The sequence below is a fragment of the Dicentrarchus labrax genome, unplaced genomic scaffold, assembly GCF_905237075.1.
Source record: "Dicentrarchus labrax unplaced genomic scaffold, dlabrax2021, whole genome shotgun sequence".
NCBI classification, from domain to species: Eukaryota; Metazoa; Chordata; class Actinopteri; family Moronidae; genus Dicentrarchus; species Dicentrarchus labrax.
In genome coordinates, this window is record NW_026136716.1 from 15,325,317 (window position 1) to 15,347,479 (window position 22,163).

Genomic DNA, 22,163 nt, shown 5'->3' on the forward strand with positions numbered 1-22,163 from the left:
GCCCAAAACCATACCCTTCTTTACCATCTATTTTACTCTAAATTGGAACATAATTTACGAAATGAACCATTTAGTAAATTATGTTCCAATCAATTCATGCTGTATGGAAGAAGACTTGAGAAACTAGGAATTGAGACCATAAACTCATAAGGAAACTTTTTACTGAGCTAATAAATCAAGTGAGAAGTAGTTTAATTTCTCCATTAGACTGCATGCTATTGTTTTTTTTATAGCAACCAATGGGGCTGCCCCCTGCTGGCCATTACATAGAATGCATGTTTAAGACACTAAGTTCCACACCTGCTTCACTTCACAGACCCAGAAGCTCTGTTAACTATATATACTGTCAGTTGTCCATACACAAGATATTGTGGATAACAGTTTGTGCATATGATTGGGTGATGGTTTAGTCTTACTGTTTTCGGGGTGCCATCTGACTGCATTCAAGTAGGCGTTGCAGTAATGGAACAGGAACTCGTGATTGGACCTTTCAGCTCTCCCCTGAAGCAAATCCATGAGGTCATGACCATCGACCTCCCTGCACACCAGAGGACAGAAGTCAACAGTGAATCATCTGTCTGACACAAACACATTCTAATGCTCATTACTGTGAATCACAATGGCTGATGAAACCCTCTGATCAAAGCCTCTGGATTACCTGAATAATCCCCCCTCATTAGCAAGCATGTTTACTGTGGTAAGATCCAGGATCTCAATCAGAGAATCACTCAGGCTCACCCTGACTCTCTCTTTTTTAAATGTGACCTAGATTTCAGGCTCCACTTGTTTTTTCTGACGTGGAAGGCATGCTGTGTCACTGCTGCACAGCCTCACCTGTCTTCTGGGACCAAGGCTCCGCTCAGCTGCACCACTGTAGGAAACAGGTCCATGTTGCTGGTGGGCTCGTCTACCTGTATACCACCGGGGATGTTTCCTGGCCAACGCAGAATTCCTGGGACCCGGATCCCTCCCTCCCAGTTCGTGGACTTCCCTGCTGCTCACAAGAAAGACAAAAACAAAGTCATGACAGCATTTCACATCCAGCACTCTTGAAACGGTGCTGAATCAGGTCTGCTTCTTAGGCCTGGCCACTTGCACAGATAACAGAGCATATCACACAGTTGCTGCCTTACAAAACTTTTACTGCATTTTGAATCAGATCTGCTGAGTCCAAACATTAAGATTACATGTCTGGCGTCCAGTCTCAAATGATTGACAGAGTAGTGGTGAACTGGTTTGTCCTGAGTAACCAGCACACTCCTGACATAATTTGTTAAAATAAACAAATTACATTCATAAAATGTTGTTGAAAATATTCACATTTAAATTATTAATTGAATTGGCAGTTCATTTAATAGTTGACAACTAATCAATTAATTGACTAATTGTTGCAGATGAAGGGAATTTTCAATGTTCATTAAAGCTGTTAAACATGTATTGCTGCTATAAATGCAATAAATGTGAGGTTCTGACAGCAATCTAAAATATCTAAATTCCTGTTTCTCGTCATGCTGTACCTTTATAAATTCCATTCCATCCTCCATGGACCTCCCCTCTGGTAGAGATTTCCTCTCGGTGTGCCCCCTGGTCTGAAGTCAGATAAACCAGAGTGTTTTTTCCCAGGTTGAGTCTGTCCAGAGTCTGCATGATCTGACCTAAAAATAAGACACAATATACAGTGCAGTCTGTAAATGTTGGGACACATTTTTGTTGTTGGTTCTGTACTCCTGTACACTGAAACTCAAATTAAACAATGGCTGTGAGTTTAAAGGAGAGGTTCACATTTAATTTTCAAATCTGCCTTACAACAATACTCACACAATAATACAACAAATATGTACACTGAAAGTTATTGGTAACTGTTCCTGTTAACACTGGAACCCAATTTACGTTGTTCCTGATAGATATGTGATACTTACAGAGATGGGCAGTATTTCAATTATATGACTTTTGAGTATTTTGTAATGTGCTGAGCAGACACACTGTTATTTCTCACAAAATACTTTAAGAGCTTGTATTTGTGTATTTGAAATACTTAAAAAACGTTATTTAATGTTATTTTATACTTAAATAAACACATTTTATCAAAACAATTAGCATCTCTGGAAGTGAATCATGTGATGTCCTGTTGGGCCATAAATGTGTTATGAGTTTGTATAGAATTTATGGAATGTATTTTTAATTACGTCTATTTTAATGAATTACATTTTCTCATATCAGTATTTTGTATTTTATTTTGATAGTTTATGAGCAAGTATTTGTAATTTGTAACAAGTGTCAGGAGTCTCCCTGGAGCAACCTGTGTGTTGCCTGAGAGGTGAAACTCTGGCTGTTGCTGGTAAAGTGTAAATGCTGTGAAAGCAAGGTAATAACTGAATAACTTAAGGAGACTCAGATGAGCATATTAATATTTTGATCATCTTAGAGCTTCTCCCACCTGGATTCTGGCAGCTGGACAACAGAGTAATAAAACGGTGTCCACAAGTTAGATTTCCATCCTGTAATGTATCTGGAAAAAAATTATCTCAGCTAGAGTAATTCTAACCCTCCCCCTCTACCCCCAAGCCCAATATCATATTCACATTCAAGAAGAGAATGTAATAGAGAGTCGCTCATAGTAGCTATTGAGTTGTACAGAACCTGGGGCCAAACAAAAGTTAGGTGCAACAAAAATAAAGTTAAAGGTCTTTATATTCTCTTCTCACTTACAAATGAAAACTTTACATCAAGCAGTACACATAAACAGCACTGTGAAGGCCAAAAACCAAATACACATTTCAAAGAATTAGCGTAGTTCATTAAGATCAACGCTTAATGGGTTTTGTTGTTTTTCCTCCAGGCCCGTTTTTTTTTTTTTTTTTTTTTAATACATATAGTTTGGTGCTGGTCAGTTGTGCATACTGGGTTGATCAGATCTTTTACATTGGAAACAGCTGTCTGCTTCTGCTGGATACCAGACTGACGAGAGCCCTGAAGTGATCCATACTGGAAAGTTGTGGTCCAAACAATAAAGGAGGCTAAAAAGCTCTGAGAACTGAGGGGAACTGCAGGGTTTATGATAGTTTACCCTTCCTAAGTCCCACCCCTTTTTGTTCTGCGCTCCAACAGTAGTAGAGCAAGCTTCGGACAGAGCCTCAGTCAACTTTCTTCTTTCAGATATGCTTGCTAGGCTAGCCTATATGAGTCACTCAAACTGACACGTGAGACTGGCTACAGAAGGGATCAATCTTTATTTGATCAACATTGGCTTTCAAATGTAACTAGCTAGCCAACAATTGATGTAGATAAGCTCGCTATTGGGCCTCTCTCACTGCATGTCGAAGTGACCTTGAGCAATCACTGAACCCCAAACTGGTGTATGACACTGCCATCAGTGTATAAATGTGTGCGAATGGGGTTAGTGTGACATGTAGTGTACAGCGCATTGAGTGGTAGAAAGACTAGAAAGGCACTATATAAGTACAGTCCATTTACCATTTACCATTACCAGCGGCGGATTAATCAATCGGTCAATCAAACAACAAGACCTTTTAGTGTAGAAAGTGCACTCGTGTTACTTCTGTGACATGAGTGGTACTACATGCATCTTGTCACTTAAAAACATTAGTGAATTTAGAGTTCATGCAAATGACAAAAAAGAGCAAAAGACTGGCTAGAGAAATATCTGATATGAAAAATAGTACATCTCCAATACGTAAGGCTGCTCAATTAATCGAAATTTGATCATGATTACGATTTTGGGGCCAATCAATCTCAGAACTAATAAAATCGGGGGAAACGATGATCTTTTCATTTTCTGTTGTGCAATGTTGTAAAAAAATCTGTGTCCCAATTCAGGGATGCAGCCCCTGAATTGGGACACAGCCACAGTCTGCGTATTTCGCGCATGGGTATTTCCGTCCCTCCCCCACAGCATGCACTGCACGAGTCAGTCACAAATTGTTTTTCTATAGTCACAAATTGTTTTTCTATAGTTTATCTTTTGTGTATTTTATTTCATTTAACTTTTTGTAGAGATTGCGAGAGTGCACTATGTCAATGTAAAAAGGAGACTTACAAATGTTTATGGGGAAAGGAAAGTGTAACTGAGGACTTCTTTGCAAAGTGTTTTTGACAAATGTCCAATAAATGCAGCATGTTTCTGAAGTTTAAAAAAATAATCGTTTGAATAATCATGATTTCAATTTTGACCCAAATAATCGTGATTATGATTTTTTCCATAATCGAGCAGCCCTACCAATACGAAGGAAATTTAGTGACAAGACAACAGATACATTTTTGATAATAATTAATAATAATGTCTGCTAGTCCTTCATTATTATATGGTTCTGTTGCAGTCATTTGAAATCTCTCTTTGCTCTAATTGCTTTTCAGTCTCAAGGACAGCTGCCCCACGACATGAACATTGGACTCAATGTGGGGGCCTGTTTTCCAAATGAATGTGTAATTAGTGTTAGTATTGTGTCAGCACAAAGGGGAGGGCAATAATTGCTTTCTGTTTTGCTTGCTGAATGGGAAAGAATTGTTACTTCCTTTTCTTCCTGGCTGTTTATTATTTTTTTCACCTTGCAGCTTTTCGATCTCGAGCCATCATCCAGAGCTGCAACAATAGTACCCCACAGGAATTATGTCCTGTAGGGTTGAGTTCAAAGTTCAAGAGTGGTGCACTTTTGAGTTCTGACCACAGCTAAGAAGCTGCTCTATAGTCTGGTGGCACAACAGAGGAAGCTTCTGTACTTCATCTCAGATGGCAGCAGGGTGAACAGGTGTGTTCTGTCTTTTAGTATACTTTGGGCTCTGCATAGGCACCTCACCTCCCCAATATCACTGGCTGGGTAGCTGAGTACCAATGATGTTCTGAGCGGTTTTAATTACCCGCTGCAGTGTCCTCCTGTCCTGGGCCGTGCACATCCCATACCAGTTTGTGATTTTTCCAGTCAACATGCTTTCTTTGTATGCTTCCTATTGCTCCTCTGTAAAAGTTAACAATTGTGCACTATTGGAAAACACTATATCATAGTTGGGTGTGATCGTAAATAAAACACTTGAACCTTTGAACCTTTCTACCCACAGAGGTCAGTAAAACACAAACTCAGTGTAGAATAGCTCCTTAAAGCTGCATTAATAAATTATTTTATGTGCAATGGATGAAATGACTACTGTAATGTGCAACAGTGTTAGGAGTTACTTAAAAAAAAGTATTATTTGTTACTCTTTACAAAATTGTTGATTGCATTTTTTTTAAATAAAATTATATTTATGAACTGTTTTAAAAGATTTATGTCTTGAGTAGGAGCTGAGAGCCGCAGACAGGGTAGGGAAGTCAGAATTTATTAAGCGATGGACTAACACATTGTTAGTTTGGTCTTTTCATTGGATTTGTCAACAATTACAAAAAATACACTAACTAAGATTTATACATTAAATGAAGCAGACTCTGCTCACTCACCTACACTCCAGTCCACTTCATGGACAGCGTCTCCATAGATGCCGTGGTGGCTCGTTCCTCTGAATGCTGCTGAAGCAAACATGGCTGTGTGCACTTGGAGAAAAGAGACAAACAGCAGGAAAGGCCTTGCTGAGTTCCTGAAGTAACAGAAAATACAGTTTAATTACCAGCATTACAAGCAAATATAACAGGACAGACAGGACAGCAATTTACAGTAACAGCTTTTTTTCTTTTCTTTCTCCTTAATGCATGTTCTCTAAAGTGTTATGTGTAGCAAAGCATTAGGAAACAATTTTGACCATTAAAGAATCCCATCAACAAAACAAGAGTTTTCTGATCAGGAAAGCTGACATGTACCTCTCTATGAAGTCCACTGCCTCATGAGTCATCCTCTGAGTCAGGTTTTCAGATGTGAACGGTTGCTCCACAACTCTGTGGTCCCTCATGAGAACACAGTTGAAGTATGGAATAACCATTATGAATCCTGCTAACAGACCTGTTACCATCACCAACAGGGACAGCAGGCTCAGAATCGTCCATCTGCGGATGGTGATAAAGCCACTGTAGTGGAGTAAGGCTGCAGTGAGCAAGACAATGGCCAGTGTCCTCCATGGCAAATATTTATGGAACTGGAACACGGTGCCATGTCCTGGCTGGCAGTCCCGCATGTTGGTCAAGGGGATACCAAAGAAATAGTTAAAGCCGTGGATACTGGGGTGGTGGCAATGGTCGTCACTGCTCTTACAGTTAAGTCCTAGGTGCCATTTTCCTGTGAGAAGAAGAAAGACAGAAAATAATGAAAATTTAAGTATTGAAAGAAAATTTTAAGAGTAACAGCTAAAGGCACAAACATTTAGAAAATTCCAGCAGCTTTAAGGCGTTGCATCTGCGTTTGGCTCTGTGATCTGTGTGTCTTCAAATCCCACTGACAGCATCTTCAGCGAGTTGCCTGCCCAACGTTGTTTACTCATAAAGGAAACAAAACAGTGTGTTTCTCCACTTCAAATCTCATCAGACCTGCCTCTGGCCTGGTGCCGTCGAGTTGATGTAGGGTGAAATTTGATCCTGAGTCTCAAGTCTTAGCCCACTGTTTCTCTTTGATCCTCTAAGTTAGCGTTCTTGTGCATTTCCCAAAAAGAAAAAAATTTGATTTCTCAACAGATGGTACCAATGTATGTTTCAATGAGAAAAACCACCAATTATAAAGTTGTTTAGCATGGCAAGATGAAAAAAGTAGTGTTGGTGGAGGGTTAGTGGCTAGTTTTAATTCATCTTCCAAACATGATGTTCATTTAGTAAATTATGGTCCCATTTAGAGAAAAATAGACAATAAAGCAGGGTATGCTTTAGGGCATGGCTACCTTTTGATTGACAAGTCATTTTCAGTGAATCCATACAGCGCAAAGCACAAAGCTCAGATCAAATTGTTAAACTAGGCAGGGCTGATCAAGTATGAATCAAGATTCAGTGCATGGCCTTTTTCTCGACTCAGATGAGAGAAGCTCAACTCGCCATACATCACTGCCACTGGCTGCAAAAAGCCAGCATGCCCACGGCCATAATGCCAAACTAAAGGCTTCAGACTGGTACTCCATAAACCAATGTGTGATGTCATGGTAGGTTCACACATGATGAAGAAATATTAAGATATAATTTAAGATTTTAACTATATCAAATCTAAATATTCCAAATTTAGAGTATAAATGCACACTTAAATTGTGAAATGAAGGATAATTGCTGCTTACCGATAAGAGCCGTCTCATAGCCTTGTTCTTTGGCAATCTTGGCAAAGGTAACCTCTTGGCTGGGAAGACCTCCGGAGGCTGCATTCAATATAAAGACACCAGGTCTGCCAACACCGGCTATACCTGTTATGAATAAAAATTAAGGAAAAAAACGTTTAAATCACATAACACTTTAGAGCTGTCACTTTCTGTTTGAAAGTCAAACTACTATGCGAGGGTAGGAAAAAATCTGATCTCTCGTAAGGGTTAGGGAATACAGTGTACTGTATGTGGACAGACTGTTCTCTAGGGGCGCCTGGATAGCTCACCTGGTACACCATAATCTGAGCTGTGGCCCTTTGCTGCGTGTCATCCCCTCTCTTTCTCTCTCCCCCTTTGCTGTCACTTACCATTAAAAAGGCTGTAAAAGTATAAGAAGTATAAAAAATAAATAAATCACACACTAGATAAATGAGACTTCCACAGGAAGTGTAAAAACCTGTTTAATGTGACAGTATTTAACAGTTCTATTGTGTGTGGATATTGCCTGAAGACCAACATTAAGCACTGTGTCAGTCAGTAAAGGTTTTTTATGTTGGTGTCTTTGAACTGGCCTGATCGTATCGGGTATCGTCCGGTGAGAAATGCTGCCCTGCTGGGAGTGCAGAGGCTTGCTGCAGCGATATGATGGGTCAGCTTCGCCCCTTCCTGTGCCAACTGGTCAATATTTGGGGTCCTGCAAACAATTGATAGTCAAGGTTGAACATTCAGATTTCAAAGTCCCATTTATTTCTGCGTGAAACTGAATGTAAGGGCAACTTATCTTCCAAAATTATGGGGGAAAAAGTCCAGTGAAAACAGCTTGTGTCCAATTTACAGGTTCAGTCCATTAAAGGTTGTATATATGAGATTTAGAATATTAATATAGCAGCAAACAACTATTTGCTATGTAAACATATAGTGGAGTCATAATTTCCAGAGCAAAGAATGACATTATACTCCATCTGCCTGTGGATGAGCATTTTCCCAAAGATGGTTTCTGTCATTTTAGTTAGTTCTTATCACACTGATGTATGATGTGTTTATTTTTCTGATAAGTTTAAGTGTGTGTAAGATAAGTTTTAATTAGTTATTTGAAGCTATAAGGGGGTTCAACGTCATGATTGACTAGCTTTGCTCATGATAGAGTCGGCCGGGCGTATCGGTGGGATTTCAATACCACAATGCCAACACCATTACTACTGCATAGACTCTGTCTCCAAATGACGTCACCAGCACAAGATTCAATGCAACATCCATCGTTTAATATGTCAATGGGAAAGACTAAAGACTAGAGTTTGAATGGTGTGTTTTATGATTATCTACAAGGTTAAATTACTTTTTTTGTTTTGTCTAATCTGGTGGCAACAGGCTGTTTCTGGATAAACAAAAAAGATCTTACTTTTTTACTTTAATAAAAAGGCTTGTAAGGATTATTTTCATAATGTTGTCAGGCACACAATAACAAGCTGAGCAAGTCCTGTTAGTGACACATTCATCCCCAAGGATCAGCTAACTAAACATGGCAGCCATAGCAGCCCGTTACAGTACTTTCTCGTGTAACTCTGTGAATTAAGGGTTTATTTTGACCAAACCAGAGTTGGTGATTGCTGTTGTGGAAAGTGGTAAAACTACGTACAACGAGGTAAAATCTGTGTTTTTGTTAATGGAGTCTGGTGGACTGTAGCACTCGCTCTTTTGGTGCTCTAGTGCAACATCTAGTCTGAAAGTCGTATACAGCATGTTGAAATAAAAGACACCAACCAAGAAATCGATCCAATCTGACAGCATCCAATCAAGTTACAGGAGAGAACCATAAAGAAATAGCGTTACGTTACTGAGCGCCAGTTGAAAAAAATATATACCAAAGATATACTGATACATACAGATAGACTGATTTCGTTTTGTTGTGAAATGGCATTACATTTGGGGAAGACCGCATTATGACTTGTGTAGGACTCCAAACTCAAAGTTTAGGACTTTAAGACCGAAACCAAAGATACAGATACAGCTAGGGGGAAGACAGAAAATATGTGTGTTTGTCATTTCAATGAACTGGCCCTTTAACAGAGCTCATGACAACACTGAAAACCATTGGTTTTTGTTTTGCTTTGATCCATTTTGAGGCAGCTACACACACACACACACACACACACAACACAACACTGCCATATGGTGATCTAATTAAGATACTTGATCAATGTGTCAGCAATTGGCTTTTTACACATCCAGCAGACACAGACCAAACTTGACTTGTGACTGGAGCAAATAAACAAAACATTCATTGAAACCCTGCAAGGAGCCACTGCATGTGTGTCAGCAACATGTTTTTGGGACCAGTCCCACTGGTTGGTTAGGATGCCTTCCTGGAGGCATGAGTATCAGAGGTTACAGTCTCCCCAGGACAACGTTTAGGTTAAAGGTAACATGTGAGTGACTGGTCATGTGAATCATCTTTCTAACCCACACAAGTAAAAATAAACTCAAGCCATCCAGCCCCTCTGAGAAAATGGCAATATTTTTTACCTCAGTGTTGTATTGCCATAGCAGCCCAAGTCTCCAATTCCTAGGTCATCCACCATCATCAGGACAAAATTGGGCTTGCTGCTTCCCTGAAGAGACTCACAGTTCACTTCCAGCAGCAGCAGCAGAGAGGACAGCAGCCACGCAGACTTCATGTTGTTGAAACACTGGAGGAGAGAAATAACACCAAATGATGATATAGCTGTAGTTTATAGACACACCCACTGGTTTTCTTACAGCAGCCAACAGCATCTACATATCCTAGAATGTCCTCACTGCTGATGCTGCTAACACAGTTTACAGTGGAGTGGGTGGACTGTGTTATAGAGGAAGCAAGAGTGGTCCACTTTTTTCACTGTTATAGTGTGCTTCACTATAAATATATTTTAATGTACGGGCAGGGATAGCCATTTACTGTGAAACCAGATGTGTTGACTTTAGACATTCATGTCTAAAATTACCAAAAACTATACAACAGAACTGCAGGAATGGTGTATTTTACATGTATTAGACAGGTAGGATGTGATGGTGTGTCTGCCCTCAGGTAGGAACATTGTAAAAACTTAACTGAGGTTTATGCATTTGAGATGTTTGAGCAATCCACATTTGCTGAGTCACACTCAGCAAATGTGGATTGCTTGGATTGTAAATCCAAGTAAATTAATTATTATTCTGAACTACTTGTACTTTACTTTAATTTTACATGTCTATTCCACTTAATAGTCGACTCAAACAACTCACATTCAGGAGTACCTCATCCTGTATTAATAAGTCGTGAGTATTGGTTTTTGTGAAGTTGGAAGTTATTTCATTACTATAAAAATCCATCAGCATGGGGCACCTTACCTGGTAGAGCTGGCGCCCCATGTACCTTGCTGTCCTTGCTGATTTGCTGCATGCCATCCCCTCTCTATCTCCCACTTTCCTGGGACTCTACAGCTGTCTCTATCAATTAAAGGCAATAAAAAAAAATATATAATTTTTTTTAACACTCTCATTGGTCAAAACACATAATAAATAACTTCCAACTTCACCAACATAAATACTTATGAACTTATTGATGGATATATAATGTTAACAGTTACTCACAAATTAACTAGCTCTGGTTGGAGCCACTGGAAATCAGCTGGCCTCCGTTGAGGCTGTGAGCATAGTCAGTTCAGTTGTGCTAGTGGCATCAGCTAGTACAGTTAGTATATGCAACATTGTACCGGTAAGTGTGTTACTATGTTGCAAGAGAAAAAGTCTGTGTTGCAACAATCCCCACATACTTTGATTCAGGTGACAAGGTGCAGCTCCCAAACAGAGTTTGAGTACTAAGTTGACTATTAGGGGGCAGCCCTAGTAGAAACACAGTGGTTTAACATGGCGGATTCCAAAGAAGAGGACTCGCTCCCTCTGTAGATAATAACGGCTCATTCTGAAGTGACACAAACACAATTCCTATTTTCAGGTGATTCTACACTAATGAAAACATACATGTATTATATTCCATTTCTGCCGATATATCCTCCTAAATTTTACACACTGGACCTTTATCCATATTAAAGAGAAAATCCAGTTGCCTGCATGCTCACTTAATACAGTTCTCTCTGTCCTGTATTTTTTCCCCCTTCATTTATGCATATCCAATCGTAGACCATTTTCTTATCTTTTTAATATATTTATTTTGGATTATTAGGGGTTTATCTTTTTTAATATTATTATTATTATTATTTTATTCATTTTACTGTCACTATGTGCCATTTTATTTTCTCTGTTATTTCTGTGTGCATAACATTTAACTAAATATATCATACAATACAATAATAAACAGTTATAAAATAAATTCCTTTACATTTTACAGGATTAAAACCAGAAATAGAGCATTTGTACATGTCAATATTGATATTTTCAGTAAAGGATCTGAACACTGCAACCTCTGTATCCACAACCCTCAAACAATTGATTTAATGGTTGTATGGCAAGCTGTCATTCATGCAGCTCTTACAGGCGCCTACACAGAGAACTCTAACTTAAAGACTGACAGCAACTGGACTTCGAGATGTCATTAGTAGACAACTTTTCATATTTAACCACACAGACACTCATTGCTCCATACTGTCCTCTTTGAATCGTGTTTAGGCCTTAAGTGACCGGAAGTGTTAAAAAAGAGCTCTGCTGTGTCACTTTTTTGGAAGTGAATGACGCTCAGGTGTTTAACACTTACCTCAAGCACAACAAACTTTCCGGAAATATACTGTCAATGGTGTGGCTATATGCCAGAAGTCTCGCGATACGTGGAGTTTGCGCTTGTATCAGGTTAGCCGAAATACAGAAGAGCGCTTCCGGTTTTGAGTTTCAAAATAAAACTTGACCGATCCCTTTGAGGGAGAAAAATAACAATGGTAGTAAATTTGATTTGAGTACAGGAACCATTAAACTAAAATATGTTCAATCAGATACAGTAGTCTATAATAAAATTGGCCACGGAGACCTGGGCCCAGTCCTATAATGTCCAGCCTGCCCAATTAGCACTGAAACCATGAACTTCAATTAACATCAGCTGTATACACAGTGAAGTGTTCAGAATACTTTATGAGGATGTCACATTATCCAGGCAAACATTTCTGTAGTCAGTAAAGTTTAAAACACTATTTTATCACGTTGAGTGGTTTCCTGTGTGTTTTAAAAATGTTGGGAAAAAAGAAGAAAACTATGTAGAATCCTTATTGTTCAGTGGAGGGGTCACTGTTATATTATATATATATATATATATATATATATATATATATAGTAATATATATATATTCACGTTATGGCCAAAGTTAACCTGTGGTCACTTTTTGACACAAGAATATTCTAGTCTTCTTACAACTGAACAGATGGAATGGTCAGGTAATCATTTATTTTTATTTTTTTGAGTTCCCAAAATGACTATAAAATTAATAATTCCTAATATCAATAAACAGCTCAAAAAGCAGAAACATCACACTGTCACACACCAACACCTTGCATTATGCTGCAACAGTTCCTCTGAAGGCTGTGTAATGTGGCTGACAGTTCCAAAAGAGGCTAGTAAGTGGACACTGCAGCAGAGGTATTGATTTTATCTTTATATCTTGACAGAAATGGCACTGAGTGCAACATCTCTCTCCCTTGTTAATCCATGCACCTATCTCATAATCACCCCCATAACCACAGACTGATCCTGCTGCTCTACTGGTGGAACTGGCATTTAGAAACTGTAATTAATGCTTTTATTACATCCTGACACAGTACAGTTGAAGAAAAATTGCTCTGAGTGCTTCAGCAAGACGACTCACAAGAGCCGGTAAAAGAATACATATAACACCTAAACTGAAATTATTGCGTAATCTCTACATTGATTGCCTGTATGTGGAGTGTATTATAAAATATTAATGAAGGTGGAGTTGACCCATGACTATATTTCAGACCTGTGAACCCATATGAGCCTGACATCTTCTAGTAGAGCTAATAAAGTAGAGCTGTTACTAGTAATTGTAAGAGAAACAATCCTGTATGTGACGTTACATTCCACTTAGCACTAAGTTTTTACACACCATGACAATGCTTCTCCTCTCTTTCTTCACTATTACTTCACTTCAGTAAATGCTAAGTACTAAACATGTATCATGTATTGAAATAGTGATTTATTTCTTTGCTTTGCTTTTCCTCTTGTCTTTAAATTTCTGATACTTTCCTCTGCACTTCATGTCACACAGCCATCAAGAACATGTAAACTAGTAACTTTGTAGCTTTTCAAACTAATTCCCTAATTCATGTCACACAGCCTCAACATGTTTTCAAGCCACACAAATGCCAGATGTCCTTGCCATTCAAATCCCTTTCTAAATCCATGTGGTGCCTTTTTTCCTTCATCTCATGTGTTGTGGGGAATTTAGGAAGCAGTGGAAGCATGGAGAAATACTGGCATCTGTTGTTTGGCTCCAACATTGCAGAATCTACACCTAAAGAGGGAATCTTAAACCGGCCTCAGCTCCAGGGTCCCCCCTGATAAGGCCTTAAGGGGCTTTGAGGAAAATGAGGAATTTAATTTCAACAAGTTTTGAATTCAGCAGATATTATCCCAAATGCAAAATGTTTGATTATAAGAATTACCAAGAGAAAAGATTAAGCATTTCAAAGATTCAATACTAAATCAACAACAGTATATTCCAATTTGGGTCTTGGGATTAAATCTCATCCAACAGAGAACGATACATTTATTTTCTGCAGTAACAGCACTATATTGATGTTCTCTTAGGGCAGGACTTTTTGGTGCTGGTACTGCAATTTGATTGGTACAATACATGTGTGGGCCAAGCGGCAACCTCTATGGCTGGCAAAGAAAGCCAGCATGGAAGTACCTAAAACTGCAGGTCCTCAAATGGCCACTTGAGGTTGGTTACAGAAGTGACAGGTGGGTGATGTCACAGGCAGTAGTTTTCAGTAACTAGGGTTCACTCAGCCCGCCTCAGTTCCACCCATCCTCCCTGTATTTGGCCATTTTTGGATTAGCTGGGAGCCACCAAAGTCAGGACTCCCAAGGCCACTGATCTTCACAATGGCTCTTCAGAGACCTAGGTGACATCACTGAAACTACATCCATATCTAATTATACATATAATAAACAATTTTATGTCTGCCAATATCATAGATATTAAATATTTATATCAGCAACAGGAAGTCTGTTTTAAATAGATGTGGGTTTGTTATTCCTTGTTAACCATTGCTTATCATTTTCCATCATCATTATTTTTATTCTTAACGGTTGCCATGTTGAATGTATTGTCCTATTGAAAGTGGGGTTGTGGCTTGTTATGTTATCTCTATTACAAAAAAAACACTGTTCTACGGAAGAGTCTTTGTAAATACTTGAATGATGTCTGATTTTATATCTGAATTTTCAGAGTTTCTATCAAGCTTAGTCCTTAAATCAGATAAAGTAATATGTAGGTGATTTTAATATCATGTGGATGTTGACAATGACAGCCTTAGTAATGCATTTATATCATTAATAGACTCAATGGCTTCGTCAGAGTGTAAATAAACCAACCATTGTTTAATCACACCTGACCTTGTTTTATCATATGGCATTGATATTGAACATTTAATAGTCTCCCACATAACCTTTCCTATCGACCATTATTTAGTAACTTTAATTCATACTATTAGATTATAAGCCATTAGGCAAAACTTCCTACAGCAGATGTTTATCGACAGTGCGTAGCAAATTTAAGGAGGAGATTCCTTCAGTGTTTAATTCAATGCCATGTCGAATTTAACAGAGTCCATAACAACTTTAGTCCCTCTGAAATGATAATCTTGTCGATAGTGCTACAGGCTCACTACGATCAACATTAGACTCTATCGCTCCTAAAAAGGAAATTATAAAACAAGGAACTAGCACCGGTATAACCACCAAACCCGCCAGTTAAAGCAAATAGCTAGGAAATCGAAAGGAAATGGCGCTCTTCCAAATTATCAGAATATCGCTCAAATTGGCAAGATGATCTAAGATTTATAGAAAGGCCCTCCGTAATGCCAGAGGAGCCTATTACTCAGCACTAATAGAAGAAAAAAGAACAACCCAGGTTCCTCTAGCACTGTAGCCAGGCTGACAGAGAGTCACAGCTCTATTGAGCCACATATCCCCATAAACTTAAGTAGCAATGACTTCATGAGCTTCTCATAATAAAATTATTACTATTAGAGAAAAAATTAATCACCAACTGCCATCAACAGTTATCAGTGGCTCTCCAAGTTCAGGGACTTCGTCAATGTAAACTTAGATGTATATTTAGACTGTTTTCGCTATCGATCTTCATCAGTTAACTTCAATCATTTCTTCATCGAAGCCATCAACCGTCTGTTAGACCCGATCCCAACTAGGCTGCTTAAAGAAGTTTCCCTTAATTGGCACTTCTACTGGATATGATTAATCTTTCTTATTATCAGGATATGTACCACAGTCCTTTAAAGTAGCTGTAATTAAACCCCTTCTTAAAAAGTCTACTCGACCCAGGGGTTTTAGCCAACTATAGACCGATTTCTAACCTCCCGTTCCTCTCTAAGATTCTGGAGAAAGTAGTCCAAAGAGTTGTGTGACTTCACATAACAATAGTTTATTGAGGATTTCAGTCAGGATTTAGAGTTCATCATAGCACAGAGACAGCTCTGGTTAAAGTTAATAATGACCTCACTGCTTCACAATGGACTTGTCTCTGTACTTGTATTATTAGATCTTAGTGCTGCATTGACACCATTGACCATGATATTCTTTTACAGAGACTTGAGCATCAAATTGGCATTAAAGGAACTGCCCTAACCTGGTTTAAGTCATACTTATAAGATCGTACTCAGTTTGTACATGTTAACGATGAATCCTCCATAAATACTAAAGTTAGTCATGGAGTTCCACAAGGTTCTGTACTGGACCAATACTATTTACTTTATATATGCTCCCTTAGGCAACATTATTAGGAATCACTCCATTAACTTTCACTGTTATGCAGATGATACGCAGTTATATCTATCAATCAAACCCAATGAAATTAATCAATTATCTAAATTACAAACATGTCTTAAGGACATAAAATCCTGATGACCTGCAATTTTCGATGTTAAACTCAGAAAAACGAAATTCTGTTCTTGGCCCCAAAACCTTAGAGACTCATTGTCTAAAGATATAGTCACCTAGATGGCATTAACTTGGCCTCAGCACCACGTCAGGAATCTGGAGTTCTCTTGATCAGGATTTGTCATTTAACCCCACATAAAGCAGACCTCAGGACGCCTTCTTCATTACGTAATATTAGAAAAATTAGACACATACTATCACAGACAGATGCAGAAAAACTAATCCATGCATTTGTTACTTCAAGGCTGGATTACTGCAACTCTTATTATCAGGTTGCCCCAATAAGTCCATTAAAACGCTCCAATTAATTCAGAACGCTGCAGCACGAGTACTGACAGGAACTAGAAAAAGAGATCACATCTCCCGTACTAGCTACTCGCATTGGCCCCTATAAAATGTAGAATTGAATTTAAAATACCCTCCTCACCTATAAAGCCTCATGGTCAGGCCCCTTCATATCTTAAAGAGCCATAGTACCCTATTACCCCACTAGAACACTACGTTCTCTGAATGCTGGGCTACTTGTGGTTCCTATAGTCTCTAAAAGTAGAACAGGAGCCAGAGCCTTCAGTTACCAAGCTCCTCTCCTGTGGAACCGGCTTCCAGTTGTGGTTCGGGAGGCAGACACCCTCACCACTTTCAAGAGTAGGCTTAAGACATTCCTCTTGATAAAGCTTATAGTTAGGGCTGGATCAGGTGAGTCCGAACCATCCCTTAGTTATGCGCTATAGGCCTAGACTATCGGGGGATTTCCCATGGTGCACTGAGCTACTCTCTTCCTCTCTCTTCTGCACTCATTCATGTCCCTTTAATGCATGTTACTAACTCCACTTCTCCCCGGAGTTCTTGTGCTTGTCTCGCAGGTTCTCATGGATCCTGGTGGAGCCTCCTGCCATGGTCCTGCTTGACTGCCATTGCCAATACTGTTGTTGCTGTGCACCTGTCTGTCTGTCTGTCGCTCTCTCTCCTCTCTCTCTCTCTCTCTCTCTCTCTCCACCCCAACTGGTGAGACAGACGACCACCCACCTAGAGCCGGAGGATCTGTCCTAGGTTTCTGCCTTTTAACAGGCAGTTTTTCCTTGCCCTTGTCGCCAAGTGCTTGCTCATGGTGGTACTGTTGGGTCTCTGTAATTAATGTTAAAGAGTTCGGTCTAGACCTGCTCTATTTGAAAAGTGTCCGAGATAACTTCTGTTATGAATTGGCGCTATACAAATAAAATTGAATGAATTGAATTGAATTGAATGTGCGTATTCAGATAATCCTATGCACAGCTGTCTGTGTGTATGCATTTGTTTCTTGAACGAATGCACTGTGACGAGGCTGACCACTCGATAGCTTACAGCGCACATAATAGACTGCACAGCTATCCATCTGCCACAAATTCAACCATTAGGCATCGTCATGAGCAGTCGATTCACATCCCTGCAGGTTTCTGCAGCTCCTGCTGGGCATGGCTCTTCAAAACACTGATCTCTTGTCTGTACTATCTGATGCATTAAAGCATTTTTCTTCTTTCTTTCTCTTCAAAGATTGCTCCATTGCCTTCTCTAACACAAAGGCTGGAGAACACAGCACACAGGCCTCCTGCAGGTTGGGTTGTTCGAACACCTAAGGACGTGGAAGAAGACTCAGGCATCAGACGCTTGACGATAAGAGCCAGTTGTTGTGAAGCACTTTAAATTAAAAGAACACTGGAGGCAACAGGGCTTGTTAGTGGTATTAAAAGGCAACCGAATGTAATAGAAAATACAGTGTATGAAGTGATGCCAGTAAACTGCACTCACTGGGAGGGGGAAAATGGTTACATCACCGCAACAGTTAACAGGTCGAGATACACAAAACAGATTATGCAACAGGTCCGAACAAACCAACAGTTTATCCATATTATTTAAATGTCTTCATTTGGAGGTCAAACTGAAATTTAATTGTTGCTGTGTCGGTTTTTTTGAACCAGCAGTGGTGATGTACTGCAAATTGAGCTGAGCTTAGTTCCAACTTGTACTCATCAGGAAACAATGGTGGTTTGCCTAGTCACTCACATTCTCGTATCACAGATAAAGAGTACAGTAAAAAGATTTTAAATGAAAAATAGGCAACAGAGTAACATAATCTTAATTCGGATTTGATCAGCACTGCCTAGTTTGACAGTTTGATCGGAGTGTTGTGCATTGCGCTGGACTGACTCACTGAGAATGACTTGTCAATCACAAGGTAGCAACGTCCTAAGGCTATGTCATCATATATTTTACTCTAAATTGGGCCATGGATTTGAAACTAGCGACTGAGACTGAACCTGAACCTATTATGAAACTGTTTACTGAGATAATAAAAGTGAGAAGTAGGGTTATTTCTCCATAAGACTCAATACTATCAGGCCTCTTTTTTGCAGCCCATGGAGCTGGCAATTATAAAAAATGCAGGTTTATCAAACAACAGGACCCAACGGTCTCCTGGGTATGTTTAAGCCATCCATCCAGCCCACCACCTCCATATGCAGAATTTCTGACTCTTTATACAATGTCAACTGAATTTGACAGCATACCTACAGTGTCATATTTTACCAAGTGGAAGCAGTTGAAGTTAGAAGTTAATGTTATGTTAATGATTCCAGGTTCTACCATTTTAACAATCTGCTTTGCCATTTAAAGCCCCTATAAAGAACTTTATTTTGTGTTGATTCTGCCGGCCCCTATGGACAAGAATGGGTTTTTTTTTAGCACCTATTTTCATTGATTTCAAGGGGAATCTGAAAGAAGGCATCGAGGCCATTAAGATTACCACAACTTAAAAAACAAAGTCTTCTCGCTGATGGTCTAACCAGTTAACAAACTCATACTCACTTATAGTATGTTTAACAACATTATGTAAAAATGTTCAATAGGTAAAAAAACATAATTTTATACATTTTAGAACTGGTTATCTTCCTCCTCTCGGATGCCTTCTGTCATGGTTTTTGTGACTTCCTGATTCCTTGTATGATCACAGTAAGTGAGTGAGTTCATTCATAAAAACAGTTCTAAAATTGATCACTAGAATCGTAAACTGGATGGAAAGAGGTTTGAATAGTCGGAAGTAGATGAAATAAAAATGTGATAAGCAATAATAATTTTCATCTCAGCTTGAGACACAGTTGGCCTGAGCTTAGACATGTCAGAATCAAACAAAGCAGTCATACCCTTCTCATTTTGACGTCTATATTTCAGAAGGTAAAGGAAAAGGAGAGAGAACCAAGACTTTCCATTATCTTAGGGCAGTGGTTTCCAACCATCCTGTCAGATGAACTCCTTCATCAACACTACGAGTCATGTTCCAAATGTGTCCATTCACTGAGCAGTGACCGCTGCCAAGTCTGGTCGAGACAGATGACCACCCACCTTGCCCTGTCGCCAAGTGCTTGGTCATGGTGGTACTGTTGGGTCTCTGTAAATAATGTTATACGGAGTTCGGTCTAGACATGCTAGACATTTGAAAAGTGTCCTGAGATAACTTCTGTTATGAATTGGGACTATACAAATAAAAATTGAATTGAATTGAATTGCCAAGGCCCTTTTAGAACGGCTAGGATTATAATTATGAATGTTAATGAATTGCATTTTTGGCGGCCTACACATGCTTTAAAGGGCATGAAATTTGGACATGTCAGTAGTGGCAAAAATGGGTCTTGCATATAGTATTGGAAAAATGGCTCAATAGCTCAAGAGCAGCACCCATGACACCAACATTTATGAAAATTGGTACACACGTATCATGTCCAGCCTCTTTGAGCCATAAACCAAACAGAAAGTCGGCCATTTCGAATTTTGTGGTCATTTTTGGCAAATTACACATGTACATAAACAAATTTCTCCTAGAGAACTGATCAGATGGATTTAAAATTTGGTCAGGGAAATCTAAAGATGTCCACAATGATTTTTTTGTGGTGATTAAGTGTTAAAGCTGTATTTTTTTTAATTAAATTGTATTTTTCATTTTCATTTTTCCAAATTAGTTGGAACCTGGTTGGGAATCACTAAGGGACAAGACTGACTGGCGCAGAAGTAAAAACTCAGCATCAAGATTTTCCTTTTTTATATATAAAGTAGTGTGAGGATTAAGTGAGGAAGGTGTATAACTGAATTTCATCTGCATGGCAGTATTAGGAGATGTGTGGGTAAAGGTAAAGTCCGGGAACTCACACACACAAAACTACTTGTCTCAAAAATTCTGAATCCTGTGTAATGTTCACCATTTCAGGATTCAGCAACACTGGAAACACCTCAATGAGATCTGTGTGTCGTGAGGCCAAAGTTACATTTACAGCTGTGTACTCAGCTGTAGTAGCAGGTCAAGCAGAGCAGCCCACACATCCTTTAACTCCTCCTGTGGGAGACACAGGTGTCTTGGATTCACCTTGAGGTCTCTGTACACCTTCAAACAGAGGCACCCTAGGGAGCCTGGGGGTTGGCATTCTTAACAGGTGCCTAAATCCTGGCAAATGCTGTCAATACAGAGGAGCACAGGCTCAACGCTGAGCTCTACAGATTCTCCTTGTCTCTGCTCAGTGACTGTGACCAACTCACAGCCGCAGGTGAGGCTCGGAACAAAAATCAACCGGTAAATGGAGGGCTTTGCCTTGTGGGTGTCAGCTCTCTTTTCACCAGCACAGAGGCAAAAGATGTAATGTTGTTGAGTCCAGCAAACGTGGCTTAGGAGACATCTCTATCTCTAGTAGGCATGTATGGGGCTGAAAAGTTAAAATCCCCCAAAATAGAGGCATCCAAATGTTTCAAAATAAAAACTTTGGTGTTTTGCAGTGGATTCCGGGCCACAGCCCTCAGTGAGAACAGCACTTAAAGTCCCCTTCACTCAAAAATCTGTTTTTCTTTTAGTTCCTACAGTTAGATGTTTGAGCTTGATTGTGCAGAATGATGTATATTTGAGTTTGACACTAGAAGGATGTTTTTACATTCATCTGCTGCCAGCAGTACACATACACTGAGAATGGACTTAACAGTGATGTAGTAGACATCTTGTGTCCAGCAGGAAAACTTTAAAAATGAAAGAAATTTGCATATTCATAGATTCTGGAATTTTTAATTAGGTATATTGCATTTCAGGGGAACTGTATTGATTTGCTTGAGTTTGCTTACAGATGTTGGGGAGTACTACTTAAATATGTAACTTATACATATAATAATAAAGCACTTCGTAGCAGCAGATGGAGCTGTCCTGAGCATGGACTCCTATGGCACATAGAGAGGATCTGAAAAGAAACACACTTGGCCGGACAGCCAGTAAAAACATTCATGGCAAGGGAATACCCAGTTGTCCCCAGTAAGTTAAGTTACTATAAAGCAAAGAAAAATTAAAATACAGTTCATTTATTTAGAGTCTTTAAACACTGAATGGGGTCAAGAACTGCAAAGGTAATCAATCAATCAATCAATCAATTAATCATTTAAGTGTTATTTATATAGCCCCTTTTAGGCAAATGAAATGCAATTCAAAGTGCTTTACAAGCAACAACAATAAGAGACAACATGCAATGCAAAAAACAAACAAACAGTTAAATAAGACAACAATAAAAGGTGAGTAGTTAAAATAATAAAAGACAGCAATAATGGCAACTAAAAATAAAATTAGGAAATACTACAAAAAATAAATTGATTAAAAATAAATAAAACAGTACAAATTTTAATACAATGAAATAACATAAATAATGGTCAACAGTAAAATGTTGATGAAACAACATAGAATAAAATAAATAATGATGATAAATAAAATAAGTATATAAATTGAAACCAA

At 38.9% G+C, this 22,163-nt stretch overlaps 1 protein-coding gene across 5 annotated transcripts in view; it reads right to left on the bottom strand.

The window, feature by feature from the left end:
- Window positions 1-12,000, bottom strand: part of LOC127378444 (steryl-sulfatase) — a 60,481-nt gene extending 48,481 nt beyond the window's left edge. For 2 of the 5 annotated variants that reach the window (XR_007888051.1, XR_007888050.1), the window contains exons 1-9: window positions 10,582-10,662; window positions 9,739-9,902; window positions 7,788-7,909; window positions 7,195-7,317; window positions 5,807-6,218; window positions 5,450-5,586; window positions 1,518-1,655; window positions 835-994; window positions 417-538 (exon numbers count right to left, since the gene is read on the bottom strand). Coding sequence is in view for 3 of the 5 variants with exons in the window: in XM_051427275.1 (XP_051283235.1) it covers window positions 417-538; window positions 835-994; window positions 1,518-1,655; window positions 5,450-5,586; window positions 5,807-6,218; window positions 7,195-7,317; window positions 7,788-7,909; window positions 9,739-9,902; window positions 10,582-10,638 (1,435 nt within the window). In the remaining 2 variants the exon portion in view is untranslated. Of the gene's footprint in view, window positions 1-416; window positions 539-834; window positions 995-1,517; window positions 1,656-5,449; window positions 5,587-5,806; window positions 6,219-7,194; window positions 7,318-7,787; window positions 7,910-9,738; window positions 9,903-10,581; window positions 10,663-10,824; window positions 11,222-11,944 lie in introns of those variants that run through there. The other 3 variants (XM_051427276.1, XM_051427277.1, XM_051427275.1) reach the window with 3 other exon arrangements.
- Between the last annotated feature and the right edge of the window lie 10,163 nt (window positions 12,001-22,163).